This window comes from Canis lupus, chromosome 24 (genome assembly GCF_003254725.2).
Source record: "Canis lupus dingo isolate Sandy chromosome 24, ASM325472v2, whole genome shotgun sequence".
Lineage (NCBI taxonomy): Eukaryota > Metazoa > Chordata > Mammalia > Carnivora > Canidae > Canis > Canis lupus.
In genome coordinates, this window is record NC_064266.1 from 47,556,596 (window position 1) to 47,571,290 (window position 14,695).

General features: G+C 49.0%; 1 protein-coding gene across 2 annotated transcripts in view; it reads left to right on the forward strand.

The window, feature by feature from the left end:
* PRPF6 (pre-mRNA processing factor 6) overlaps positions 1–14,695 on the forward strand; it is a 43,970-nt gene that overhangs the window by 14,082 nt on the left and 15,193 nt on the right. For both annotated transcript variants that reach the window (XM_025470751.2, XM_025470750.3), the window contains exons 9-11: positions 439–601; positions 6,177–6,295; positions 7,202–7,420. In XM_025470751.2, coding sequence (XP_025326536.1) covers positions 439–601; positions 6,177–6,295; positions 7,202–7,420 — 501 coding nt within the window. The remainder of the gene's footprint in view (positions 1–438; positions 602–6,176; positions 6,296–7,201; positions 7,421–14,695) is intronic.

Genomic DNA, 14,695 nt, shown 5'->3' on the forward strand with positions numbered 1-14,695 from the left:
GCTCTGAAATCCTTTAAAGGTCCCTCTCTGTTGTGCAGACTGAGATGCCCTTGGCAGTGCAAGATACCTTCTCCAAATACTTAGGCTGGAACATCAGGCATAAATTAGAACTCCCCAGGCCCAGCCTCCTGCTGATAGGTCTCCGTTTCATGTGTCAATTGATGTATCATCCTGAAGGGCAGACTCATTCTTCCATGGTGGTGATGTGTGTCTCCCTGACTTGGACCAAGTTGCCACGTTCCCAAGTGTTGGCGTCACAAGGAGGTCTCTGGTGCAGGCACATTTGAGGCTGTGCTGATGGACTTTTGTTTGGTCGTAAAACCTGGGGCCACGGGTCTGATGACCCCAACCCCCCATTCCTCAGGCTTTGGGGTTAACCTGCTGCTTCATCTCAGTTTCCGGCCTGCACATACACTTACTATTCTCTTTGCCCCACAGAGTGAAGATGTCTGGCTAGAAGCAGCCAGGTTACAGCCTGGGGACACGGCCAAAGCTGTGGTAGCCCAAGCTGTCCGTCACCTCCCCCAGTCTGTTAGGATTTACATCAGAGCAGCAGAACTAGAAACGGATATTCGTGCTAAAAAGCGGGTTCTTCGGAAAGGTGAGCCTCCCTGGGGATGCCGTCACCAGCACTTGGGCTCTGGTCCACATGAAGGAGGTGCCGTCTTCTCCATTTCTGGTGCCCGTGCTCTTAAAGAACAGACTTTTTGCTGCTTTGGTCAGTTTTTTGGTTGAAATGGTTAAGAAATGGGTAACATTTTCAGGCCTTTTTCTGGGCTGGGTTGCTTCTGCTCTTGAACTCTCTGGACTTAGGGGGTCAGGGGTTCTATTCTGGATCAGGCACTCAGGTTTAGATCCCACGCCTGCCTTTCCCTGTTGTATGACCTTGAATGAGGCAAGCACTTGCTCTGTGGCCCAGGTTTCCTCCTTTGCACAATGAGACCAGTACTCATTCAGAAGCTGCTTCTTAGGGCTCGATGTGGGAGTGTATTTGAAGGGCAAGCCGAGCCAGCCCAAGGCAGGCTTCAGGGTATTGGTCTTTTCCACCGTGAGGAGCCTCTTGCTGTGGTAGCTGGAAGCATGTCATTTGGATTTAAGCCTGAACCAACCGGGTGGTCACAGCAGATCTGTGCATTAATTGAGCCCCTCCCATCTCACGAAACCCTTGCAAGATCATGTGATGACACCTCTTCTCACCTGGTGCTTCATGCAAGGTGGTGCGTGCCGTCGGCCCCTGTCACAGGGCATGGTTTGCATGCTGCGGAAGATTCCATCCAGGGATCACTGCCAAGGTGGAGCTTTTGTAGTGATTTGTTTGTCATTACTGCAGAATCGATTTAAAAAGCAGCCCCCCCCCCCGCCCCCGAACTATGTAGTAGATGCTGCTTTTAATCTTTGCTCCAGAGCAGATCCGAGTCAGGGTTGATGTGGAGTAAACCTGTGCAGGTGGTAGATTCTACTTGAGCTCGTAGTGTGGGTAAGGTAAGGTATGTTTTGTTGGATTGAGGGTGGTTTTCAGTGAGGTTTCCAACTCTTGTGTTTTTTTTTTTTTTAAGATTTTATTTACTTATTAATGAGAGGCAGAGAGACACAGGCAGAGGGAGAAGCAGGCTCCATGCAGGGAGCCTGACATGGGACTTGATCCTGGGCCAAAGGTGGTGCTAAACCACTGAGTCACCCAGGCTGCCCTCCAACTCTTGTTTTTAAGATGTGTGTTTGAGTAAAATGTTAGAGGTGTGTGACATCAGACCATGAGAGTGTTATCACATATAATTTCTGAGTGTTTATTTTTTGTGTTTGATAGAGGCCAGGTGGGCTCCCCCTTGTGTGTGGCCCTGTGTGTCCTTGTGTGCATTCAAGTGGGTTTTCCTCTTGGGTCTGGTTTCCTGGTTGCAGCCCTACTAGCCATTAAATGCTCAGAGCCAGACTTTTAAAATGAGGCCAGAAACAGAAAGTTAGCACCTGTCTTGGTTTATAGAAATCAATTTATCAGGGCACCTGAGTGACTCAGTGGTTGAGCATCTGCCTTTGGCTCAGGGCGTGACCCCAGGGTCCTGGGATCGAATCCCACGTCGGGCTCCCTGCAAGGAGCCTGCTTCTTCCTCTGCCTGTGTCTTTGCCTCTCTCTCTCTGTGTCTCTCATGAATAAATACAGTTTTTGAAGGAAAAAAAAAAATCACTTATCTTGAGGCACATGGGGGGAGCTCAGTCAATTGGGTGTTCAGCTCTTGGTTTTGGCTCAGGTTGTGATCTCGGGGTCATGGGATCCAGGCTTGCCTTGCACAGGGCTCTGTGCTCAGTGGGGAGTCTGCTTCAGATTCTCTCCTTCTCCCTCCCACTTTGCCCCTCTACCACTTCTCTCTCTCTCTCTCTCTCTCTCTCTCTCTCTCTCTCTCTCGAATAGATGAATAAATAAAATCTTTTAAAAAAACAAAAACGGGGGGAGCCCTTGTGGCTCAGTGGTTTAGCGCCGCCTTCAGCCCAAGGCGTGATCCTGGAGATCTGGGATGGAGTCCCGTGTCGGGCTCCCTGAGTGGAGCCTGCTTCTCCCTCTGCCTGTGTCTCTGCCTCTCTCTCTCTGTGTCTCTCATGAATAAATAAATAAAGTCTTAAAAAAAAAAAAAACAAAACTTTTTTTCAGCCAGAAAAATAGTTCTTTAATGACAAACACACTAAACTCTGGGTAATTAGCATTATTTATTTAGGAAAGTTCTCCTGAATCTTGCTGCCACAATCTCGTGATAAATGGTCAAAATGTCTTTGTGGCCACTCCTTGTTCACCACCAGATTACCTGGGTTCATTTCCAGCTGGCTTCAGATTTGGAGAGGGGAGCAGGGATGGAGATGGGGCCTGCAGAGCAGTGTTGAGTGATAGCTTTTCCAGGACATCCTAGATCTCCTGGACGGTGGCTCGCTTGGCTCTGGTGCTCTCCCCAACCTGGCCTCTGCCCCTGCCCCCGTCCTTAGAGGACTTCCAAAAACAGCATTCTTTTTTCACGTGCCTGGGGCAAAGCCAGGTGCCGCTTCATTTAGCTCTTGGTGAAAATCAAGATAACAGCTACTTCCATCAATGACTCAGGATACCCTGCCAGCCCTTAGTCACTGGCATGTGAGTTCCGGATCTCAGTTGGATGCAGCTGACATCTTAGTCCTGGAGCTTGGACTACTAGTCTGACACCCTCAGGTGTCCTTGAGCAAGATCCTTGACCTCTGAACTGCCGGGTTCTTGTCTGTAAGGGCACATGTGGGCCTGTGGCTGGGCCATGGGCCGCTTCCTGTCAGCTCTGCTCACCATGCTAGGCTTGGAATTATATGTTACTCTGTAATTAAAGCAGTCTTACAGCAGGAGGTTGTTTCACCCTGAAACCATGTATCGTGGTGCCTAAAGTATGGCAGCCTCCAGTGGCTGTCACTGTTGGCTCACTTTGAGCGCAGGGATAGCACTGAATGTCCTCCCTGCAGGGTCACAGCTGGAGATCGTGTTGGCCTCTGTGTGAGCCCAACTTCTGCTTGCAGGTGCATCCAGTTCAGACTGGTCTTTTCCCGTCTGGGCTGCCCCCATACCGCAGCAGGCTGCATTCTCAAGGTAGCCTTAACACAGCATGGTAGCTGCCTCTTGGAAGACCCTTGGCAGGAGCTGGACCAGCCAGCCGCAGTTGGCTTTGGCTTCAGTCCTCTGGGCTGCAGATGGGATGCCAGAGGAGGAGTTCCCACTGTCTCCCATAAAGTGGAGACAGGTGGTCCTGGGTGTCAAACCCACCTCTGGGTGAGGCGAACTTCAGTCCCATCTGGAAATTCCATACCCTAGAGGCTGAATTATGAAGTTCACTTCCACTGGTAAGCCAGGGTGACAGGGAGGAGGAAGGCAAAGGCACAGTAGCTCACATGCGCCTGCAGAAGCATCATCATGAGCAACGGGCGTAGTTCTGTGCCCTTGTTCCTCTGTCTGGTTACGTGCCTGGAGGTGAGGACTTTTTTCCCCTGCTTGTGCCTTACCTGGTCAGGGTTCTTTATCTGGACCAGTGGCTCAGACTTATTCCTGAAAGGGCTAGAGCCTCAGTGGTCTCGGTTTCTTGGGCTGCTGTACTGCCATGAGCTAGCTCTTGGAAATGGGAATGCCAAGCCAGGCCTTAGGACTGTCTGGGCTCCTGTACCCCAGTACACAGTGGCAGTTCAGTCTCACCTTGGGCCAGGGCTCCCCTCTCTAACCGGGGCTGGTGCGCTGGCGTCAGAAGGCCAGACAGATGGGTGCCTGCCTCAGCGTTCTTTGCAGTTCAGCTGTGGCCCTGTTCCTTGGACACATCTTCCTTTGGGCAGAGACCTTCTGACAGCAGAGTTCCCAGGTGTTGAGGCGGGAACCCAGTGGGTTATGGTGTGTAGCCTAGGGAGCTGCTTGGATGTCACTGCTTTTTCCTGGACCTGTGTGTTTTGGCTGTGAGAGCCACCACTGTAGGCGGTTGCCTGTCATAACATTTATTGTGTCCTATAACTTCGAGACCTGTTGCTTCAGGGCATTTCTCCCAGCCGGTGCTCTGAATGCTCAGGAGTGTCCCACTGTCCTACCGGCCTTGGTAAGGAGGTGGGGTTTGGTAAGGCCGGGGAATCCCACGGCCTGAGCCCTTTGCTGCATGTATTTGGCTGTGAGGTAAGTTTCTTGACCACACAGGATGGATGTACGGTGGGACACCCGGGGGCCTCAGTGGTCGAGCATCTGCCTTCAGCCCAGGGTGTGACCCTGGGGTCCCGGGATCGAGTCCCACATCGGGCTCCCTGCATGGAGCCTGCTTCTCCCTCTGCCTGTGTCTCTGCCTCTCTCTCTCTCTCTCATGAATAAATAAATAAAATCTTAAAAAAAAAAAAAAAAAAAAAAAGGTGGGCATGTGGTGCTGGCATCCAGGTCTGTGGACAGTGGTGCTGGCAGAGTTCTGGAGGCAGGGAAGGCAGGTCCAGCCTGTTAAGCACCAGTCCCTGCCCCTCCACGTGGAATGGGTCCAGGATGTCAGCCTAGTCCAGGGGCTTCCTAGGGAATGGTTCTCTGGGAAGGGACTTGGCTCCGCAGTGGGCATCATCAGGTCACCCTTGTGAGGGATTCCGTGAATGCCGAAGAGCTCCCTCTGATCCTGCTCTGTGGCACCTGCGCACAGCCCCATGGAGCAGGTGGGGGGGGGTGGCTCCCCTGGGGAGGAGGCCTGCCAGCTGCTTCTGCCACTGAGAGAGGCTCAGGGTATCACATCCTGGCTTCATCCAGGTGTCCCTGGTCAGTGCCCTCATTTCATGGGAGAAATGTTGTGGGTCTGCAAATTCCGCAGTTAAATCTTAGGTCTGTTTTTCCATGAGGTTGGCCCATGTGTTTCTGGGAGACAAGAGCCCCTTTGGGATCTGTCTTAGAGGTGCTCTGGCTTCCTGCTGGTGACCCAAGCTGTGCTGTTCTCGTTAGTCCATTCCTGCCTGGAGCTGACTAGGGGGCCTGGCCTCACTCTCCCCATACTCACACCACAGGGCTCTGTGTTTATCTGCATTCTATTTTGGGCTTTTTGGTAAATTGCATATGAAGAAAGGGCTCTGTTGCTTAGACAAAAGTGTGGAAGTTTCTGGTCTGCACAGAATAGTAGCTTTTTCTGGGAGTCTGTCCCCCTTCCCTGGTGTCCCTCCATGTGCTTACTGCCTGGGGGCCACCAGAGGAGACTTGCTGCAGAGCCCGAGGCCCTGCCACCGTCAGCTTGGTGTTCCCACACAGTGCTCCGCCGGGGCCAGGAAGATGCGCACCAGCCTGGAGAGACCTGTAGCCCAGGGCCACTTCTCTTTTCTCTTCCCGTGGTTTCTGCACACTCACACACACGCTGCCCAGCCAGGCTCTTCATACGTACATGATTGTCTTGTGGTTGCTCTGCTTTACTTTATAACGTAAATTTCCAAGCATGAATGGAAGTAGAGCTGATGCACAGCCCCCTGTGCACCTACTATCGTCCGCTGTGTCTGTCTTCCTTGTGATTCAAGATGTTCCGCCTTGGTCCAGGTTGTGTCGGCCCCAGACTTGAGGGGACCTGTATAAGGGGCTGCTGTGTGATCCTGCCCTGCCACTGTGTGAGAGATCCTCTGACCCTGCCGGCAGCAGCACTCATCCTGCTTTTGCTTCAGCCTCTCTGTGACCTGGTTTCTCGTGTGACCTTTTCCAGCCCTTGAACATGTTCCAAACTCCGTTCGCTTGTGGAAGGCAGCCGTTGAACTGGAAGAGCCTGAAGATGCTAGAATCATGCTCAGCCGAGCTGTGGAGTGCTGCCCCACCAGTGTGGAGGTGAGTCGGCCAGGCTCTGCCTGCATCTGAGTACAGCGCCTGCAAGTGGCATCAGCTGAGCATTGAACAGTGATTTCTGGGACTAGAAGGCACTATGAAGTCCCCGGAAGCCCCCTTGTAGCATAGCTGCCAGAGTGGCCGGCCTGGCTGTGGTCACTTGTGCTGCTGATGGAAGCGCAGAACAGAATCTTAGCTTGTCTCTGGCCCCTACCGAGAATTCTGTTGAACACTCTTTCTCAGGGGCCAGTCCTAATTCAGCTCAGAGTTTGAAAATAGGACCTGAACAGTGTAGGGTGAGGGAAAAATACTGATCGAGCTTTGTGTCAGCCCAGCATGAGTTTGGCTCGTTGCCTCAAAGCTAGTTGGGTTTCTTTAGTTTCAAACATTCTGGTTCACGACATTCTGTGCAATGATTTTTAGTCTTGGTTTCATGATATCCAACATGTCCTTAATTATCCTAAGGGGTATTGTGAAATTCTGCAAGCAAAATTAATCTTCATTTATTTACACAAAAGTAAATAGAGCCCATACACATGTTTGGTGATGAAATGTTGCAGAATCAACAGTCGGGGTGTGAGAACCCCAGAAAGCTGAACACCCGCTTGTCCTCTGTAGTCAGCAGTCCTGTCCTGCTCATCTGTCCAGTACCTGAGATGAGCCTGGCACACTGTGTACAGTTAGCTGGTGTTTGAAACGTGACAGGTTCTGTCAACCTCTCACGTTAAGCAGAGTCACTAAATAAGTAAGAAGCATAACTGAACAGTTCCTAGATCGGTGAGAGTGTTGTACACATTCAAGGGTTCTATTTAAAGGGTCTTTGAGAGTTGTTAGAAAGGATTTTGTGAAAGTGACCTGGCAAGTTATGGGAGTTCTGTCTTTTTGTTTGCTGCTGTTCTCTCCACACAGCTCTGGCTTGCTCTGGCAAGGCTAGAGACCTATGAAAATGCCCGCAAGGTCTTGAATAAGGCCCGTGAGAATATCCCTACAGACCGGCACATCTGGATCACGGCTGCCAAGCTGGAGGAAGCCAATGGGAACACACAGATGGTAGAGAAGATCATTGACCGAGCCATCACCTCACTGCGGGCCAATGGCGTCGAGATCAACCGTGAGCAGTGGATCCAGGTGAGGTCAGCAGGTAGGACTCCCCACTGCGAGCAGGTGTCATGGCATCTGCTTTAAAAATGCACATTGGAGTCTCTCATAGGGTAGGGGCTGCTGGATGGTACCTGAGGGTTTTCATGCTGGCAGGGGAAGCAGGCACATGTGGCTTTTCCTTATGTGGGTTTTTTTTTTTTTTTTAAGGTTATTATTTATTCATGAGAGACACAGAAGGAGAGAGAGGCAGAGACACACAGGCAGAGGGAGAAGCAGGCTCCATGAAGGGAGCCTGACATGGGACTCGATCCCAGGTCTCCAGGATCACGCCTTGGGCCGAAGGCAGCGCTAAACCGCTGGGCCACCAGGGCCTCCCTTCCTTATGTGGTTAAGACAGGTTTTTACAGTTGACATTTTGCGTATGTCTCGGGCTTAAAGAACTTTCTGTGTATGGACACTGGTGAGTAGTATCACTTTGCAGGTAGAAATACTGTGATGTAAGGAGACTGATAGGCTGCTGGCTAGTGAATCTCTGAAGATCTGACCCAGCCTCCAGGACAGACGACCTCTCCTGCCTTCCACTTCCACCTCCTCTTCCCCTGGGGTGGGGTTTGGGGGGCAAGGTGTGGTGAGCCTAGGGTGATCTGTTCCATGCCACCACAAAGGGCACTATAGAGCAACCCCCCTTACTTCACCTACTGCCCCTTGGCGTTGGACAGTGGCCTCAGGCCTCCTGCACCCTTCCTTCTCATGTTCCTGCTGCCACAGTCCTAATTCCCATTCTTGAAACAGCCCCTGAGCAGAGCTGTCCCAGGTATAGCCAGGAGGGTGCTGCCCTGTTTCTGAGATCCCTCTAGATCAGTGCCCTGCTCTTTCTCACATGAGTGTTGAGCTGTGTGGCCTCTTTCTATGTTTGGGCAATTTTTTTTTAATCCAGCTTGCAAGGCCTTGCATGTCCCTCTAAAATTTAACTATTGAGATTCATTTTCTTTTTCTGTGATGTTTTTAGCCACATTGTTAGATTTTTTTGATGCTTCATCCTTTGTGCAGATCCACATGTCCAACCAGTGTCATCTTCTTTCTGTCTGAGGCACTAATGTTTCTTACAGTACAAGTCTGACGGTAAATTCTTCCAGCTTTTGTATGTCTGGAAACACTCTGTATTTCATCTTTTTTTTTTTTTTCTAAGATTTTTATTTACTTGAAAGTGAGAGAGAGCATGAGCAGGGGGAGAGGGAGAAGCAGAAGCAGGCTCGATCCCAGGACCCTGAGATCATGACCTGAGCCAAAGGCAGGTGCCTAACCAACTGAACCACCCAGGGGCCTCCATCTTTGTTTTTGAAAGACATTTTCTCTGGAATTGAAGTTGACAATCTTTTTCTTGCAGTACTTCAAAGATACGGCTCTGCTGTCTTCTCTCTTTTATTTCCCGCTAGAAATACATCATCTTTTTCTTTATTCCTTTGTGCATACTGTCTTTTCTTTCTTTTTTAAAAAAGTTAATTACATTTTAAAAATTTATAAATTTAAAAAATTTCTAGCTGCTTTTAAGATATTTTTCTTTATCACTGGCTTTGAGGAGTTTGTAATCATGCCTTGCTGGTATTTTCTTCTTGTTTCTTGTGCATGGAATTTGTTCAGCTTCTTGGATCTGTTGGATTTATAGATATCAAATCTTTTATTTTTTTCCAATAGATATCAAATCTGGAAAACTTGTAATCTCCTGTTTCTTCAACTACCTGCTTCCCACTGAAGGTGGTGCTAAACTGCAGAGCCACCTGGGCTGCCCACTCCCATGTTTTCTAATATTTTTATTGTTTTATCTCATATTTAGAGGAGTTCGTTTTTGTATGGGATGTGAGGGAAGGGTTTCACTTCTTTTTTTTTTTTTTTTTAATTTTATTTATTTATTTATGAGAGACACAGAGAGAGGCAGAGACACAGGCAGAGGGAGAAGCAGGCTCCATGCAGGGAGCCCGACGTGGGACTCGATCCCGGGTCTCCAGGATCACGCCCTGGGCCGAAGGCGGTGCTAAACCGCTGAGCCACCCAGGATCCCGGTTTCACTTCCTTCTTGTCCGTGTGTGTGGCCGGGTGTCCCAGCACAGCTCTTGCTCTCTCCCACTGGCTGGTCTTGGTGCTGTTATAGGAGCTGGTGGTCCTCAGTGTAAGAGTTTATTTCTGAATTCAGCCCTGACCCTTAGATATAATGTCTTTATGCTAGCACTGTGCTATTCTGATTACTGCAGCTTGTGGAGAGCTTTGAAATGAGGTGTGAGTCTCCTCCTTTGCTGTTTTTTTTTTAATGTTTTATTTTTTAAATTTTATTTATTCATACATGAGAGACACAGAAAGAGGCAGAGATGTAGGCAGAGGGAGAAGCAGGCTCCATACAGGGAGCCCGACGCAGGATCCGATCCCAGGTCTCCAGGATCATGCCCTGAGCCGAAGGCGGCACCAAACCGCTGAGCCTCCAGGGCTGCCCTCCTTTGCTGTTTATAAGATTATTTTAGTTATCCTTGGTCCTTTGTGTTTCCATATAAATTTTAGGATCAACTTGTTAGTTTCTGCAAAAAGGAAACTTGGACCAGCTGGGATTTGACACGGATCTCATGGAACCTGCAGATTGTTTTGTGGACCGTTGCCATCCTGATGGTATTAAGCCTTCTGATCCGTGAATATGGGATGTCTTTTCCATTTATTTTGGTCTTTAGTTTTTTTCAGCAAAATTTCAGTGTATTAGTATTGCATTTCTTTTGTTTTATTCAAGAGTATTTTCTTATTTTTGATGCTATTAGAAATGGAATTTTAATATTTTCAGGTGGTTCATTGTTGGTGTATGGAAATATGGTTGAGGGGAGCCTGGGTGGCTGAGTTGGTTAATATCTGCCTTTGGCTGTGGTCATGATCCTGAGGTCCCAGGATCAAGCCCCACTTTAGGTTTCCTGCTCAGTGAGGAGCCTCCTTCTCCCTCTGCTCCTTACCCCACTTGTGCTCTCTCTCTCTCCCCATCTCTCTCTTTCAAATAAGAAATATCTTAAAAGAAAATACAGTTGGGCAGCCCGGGTGGCTCAGCAGTTTAGCACTGCCTTCAGCCCAGGGCATGATCCTGGAGACCGGGGATCGAGTCCTGCGTCGGGCTCCCTACATGGAGCCTGCTTCTCCCTCTGCCTGTGTCTGCCTCTCTCTCTCTCTCTCTACGCTCAGTGTGTTTCATGAATAAGTAAATAAAATCTTAAAAAAAAAAAAAAATGCAGTTGATCTCTGAATATTAAGCTTGTGTTGTATGACCTTGATGAAATCATTTGTTAAATCATAGTAGATTAGTTTAATGGATTCTCTAGGATTTTCAGTATACGAGATCATGCCATTTGCCTATACAATCTGTCCACCTACCCCCTCCTCCATTCTGAATGCCTTTATTTCTTATCTAATTGCCCAGGTTAGAACCTCTAGTGAAATGCTGACTGAAAGTGGAGAGAGCTGGGGCACCAGGGTGGCTCAGTGGTTGAGCGCCTGCCTTTGGCTCAGGGCCTGATCCTGGAGTCCTGGGATCGAGTCCCACGTCGGGCTCCCTGCACGAAACCTGCTTCTCCCTCTGCCTGTGTCTCTGCCTCTCTCTCTCTGTCTCTCATGAATAAATAAAATCTTTAAAAAAAAAATAGTGGGAAGAGCTAAAGCATCTTGGTCTTGTTCCTAATCTTAGGGGAAAGTATTTAGGTTCTCCAGTTGAATGTGGTGTTAGCTTTGTAGCTCACTGATGCTCTGGTCTTGTTTTATGGACTAATTCTTTTTCTCTCTCCCATTGTATTTTGGATCACTTCTACGGCTTTGTTCTCAGTCTGTTCTTCTGTAATGTCTTATCTGATGTTTATCTCATCTAGGGGGTTTTCCACCTCAGATTTTGTCATTTTCATTTCCAGGAATTTAATTTTGGTCTTTTAAAGATGTCTCCCATGGGGCACCTGGGTGGCTCAGTCAGTTAAGCGTCTGACCCTTGGTTTCAGCTCAGGTCATGATCTCAGGGTTCTGGGATTGAGCCTCTGCTCCACAGAGAGTATGCTTGAAATTTTCTCTCCTTCTTCCTCTCCTCCGAGTCACGGTTACTTGCTTATGCTCTTTCTCTAAAATAAATACATCTTTAAAAAAAATTCTTAAAAAAATTCTTTCACATTTTTCTTTAAGATTTTATTCTTTTATTCACAAGAGATACACACAGAGAGAGAGGCAGAGACACAGGCACCATGCAAGGAGCCCGATGTGGGACTTGATCCCCGGTCTCCAGGATCACGCCCTGGGCTGAAGGTGGCGCTAAACCACTGAGCCCCCCTGGCCGCCCGTCTTTCACATTTTTAACATGAAATGTTAGAGTTTCTGTACCTCTATCTGATATTTTGAACACATGGAACACAGTGATGACAACTCTTTTAGTGTCCTTGTCTCCTAACTCTGACATCTTTGTCAGTTTGGGATTGATTTTGATAGATACGTTTCCTTTCATTACAAGTTGCATTTTCCTGTTTCTTTGCATGACTGGTAATCTTTGATTTGTTGCCAGATGTTGTGAATTTTCCCTTGTTGGGTGCTGGGTATTTTTGCATCCCATTAAATACTCTAGTTTTTCTTGTTGGAGTACAGTTGTGTTATTAGAGTCACTTTGATCCTTTGGATCTTCCTTCAGTACTTTGCTAGGTTGGACCCTAGCAGGAGTGGGTTTGGGACAGTTTAGGGCTAATCCCCTTATGGAGGTGAGACCTCTCTGTGTACTCTGAACTCTGTACAGTGACCTGTTTCTCCTGGGGTTTCCAGTCTGGCTAGTGGAAACCACCACTGCTCCTGGCCCCATGTGAGTTCTGAGGATTTTGGTTGGTTCTTTCCAAATACACATGTTGTGTTTGATGCTCAGTGAAGACTCACAGGTGGCCTTCTGCAGAGCATAATGCCAGGGTTCTCTCTGTGTGCTGCACTTTTCCTCTCTGGTGCTTGGTTCTTGATCTTTTAGGGCTTAGCTCAGCCTCCTCCACTGGCCCTGCCTGGGTCCCCCTCCTTGCAGTGAGCTGGGCTGACCTTAGGCTCCCCTTGACTGTTGCTGCATCACAGTCCTCACACCGCTTTGTTACCCATATCTAGTGACTGGACAACCACCACTTATTCATGATTGTTGTCTGGGTTTTTGGTTGTCTCAGGAGCAGGGGGTTCTGGCTGGGTCAGCAGTATCTCTCTGGTCCTCTGAGGGCTTTTTGGAGCCTGGTGGTGCACCTACCAGGGCTTGCTGCTCTGGTGCTCCAGGTGCTTTCTCAGTCTCCTTTAAGCCCCGGTAACCATGTTGCACACAGTAGAGCTAAGAGTCATGTGCCTCTAGGAGCTCCCGCCTGGCATCATTGCCCATTCCTTTTTTTTTTTTTTAATTTTTTTTAATTTTTATTTATTTATGATAGTCACACAGAGAGAGAGAGAGGCAGAGACATAGGCAGAGGGAGAAGCAGGCTCCATGCACCGGGAGCCTGATGTGGGATTCGATCCCGGGTCTCCAGGATCACGCCCTGGGCCAAAGGCAGGCGCCAAACCGCTGCGCCACCCAGGGGTCCCCTCATTGCCCATTCCTAACCCCCTTTTGGAGGCACACTTGCTTGTCCACAGCGAGTCCATTCCTTCTGCCAGTCTGTGTTTCCATCTTGTCAGGAAGGATGATTGCAGGAAGTGTTGGTGGGGTGTCCTGTACCCTGGCTGGTTCTCAGACCAGCCTCCTACCAACCCTTCATTAAGACGCTGCTTGAGTGCAGAAAATACAGCATGAGCTAGAATTTTTTTAAACTTTCCTTGGATTTCGTGTTTTGCTACTACTTGCTTATACTAGAGCGCATTGAAAAAGACCCAAATGGGCATTAGTTTTACTTCAGTCAGTTAAAGGATAATACATACTTTGTTTGTTTTTTTGTGGTGTCCTGCAAAGTGTTGTGACTTTCAGGTGTTTTGCCTCCTGAGCCAGTCACCATTTATTGAGCACCCACAGCGTACCAGACTCTGCTAAACGCATTTTATCCTTTCCTTCCTACTTCCCATTTCCCTATTCAGGCCCTGTCCCCACAGCCCTGCTGCAGACCGCAGGAGCTTCCATGGCGGGTCCTGCTCAGCCCACCTGCACCCTTGAACCACATCTGCATGGACTCACATGCTTAGTTTTCCTTCTGTCTTGCTGGTGCCTCTTCTGCTTCCTTTGATGGTTTTCCTTCTCTTCTTGTAATCTAAACCACTTGGTGGTTTGATCATCAGCCCCTTTTTGAGACTTTTCTGTGGTGATCTCATCTTCCCGCATTGCCAGGAATGTAGCTTACATGCCAGGAGCCCCCCAAGTGTGACTCTGCTCTGGGTGCTCCCCACATCCTGGGTCACTCCCCTGCCGCCCTGCATACCCTGGGACATGTGACAGCACCACAGCCTGATGTGTCCAGGATGCATCTCTGGTTTGCCTATAGGATCTGCTAGGCCTCGAGCTAGCTTACCTCAGTATGTGGCACCACCGTTTATGCCTTGTGCACCCCTGCTGACTCCTTTTGCTCCTATCCCACGGAAGGCAAGTGTACCATCCCATCTATCCCTGGTCCAGGTACTCCCTTTCACGCAACTGCGGTCATCCTCAGCCAGACCACACAGCCTCTCCTGGGCATGGCAATATCTCCTAATGTATACCCCTGCTGATGCTCCACACAACAGGGTGGTCCTTTTAAAACATGATTATGTGACTCATTCTCTGGCTTAAAAATCTCTGGGTTCCTTCCTGCCACGTTGCAGTAGAACCCAGAGCTCTTGGTGTGGCCTGCAAGGCCGGCTCTGAGGTCCAGGCTTGGGGGCCACTGCCTCACTCATTTGCTGCTGTGCTTCCTTGCTTATCACTGGCCTTCTCATCATGGCTTAACACATGCCGTCTCCTCAGGTCTTTGCCATTGGCTCTGCTCTCTGCGTGGGGGCTTCTCTGATGCTTGTCGGGCCCCAAGGGGCTCTGGGTGGGCTTCTGTGGCTCATTGCACTTGGAGGTCTGTCCAAGGTTGCCTCTGGATCACCATGTTCAGCCTGCCTCTACTGTCACAGCAGTGCATGTCCCCCGCACCCTGTTGCCCTGACCACTTTCCATAAGGCTCTTGTCAGTAGATATAATAGGGTTGTTTCCACCCTTTACTGTTGGAAAGAGCACTATAAAAGTGTTCCGGTATGTAGGTGGTTTTGCATGGATGGGAACATCTTTGTAAGATGAATTACTTAAAGTAGGATTTCTAAGTCAACATATGTACTTTTTATTTTGAT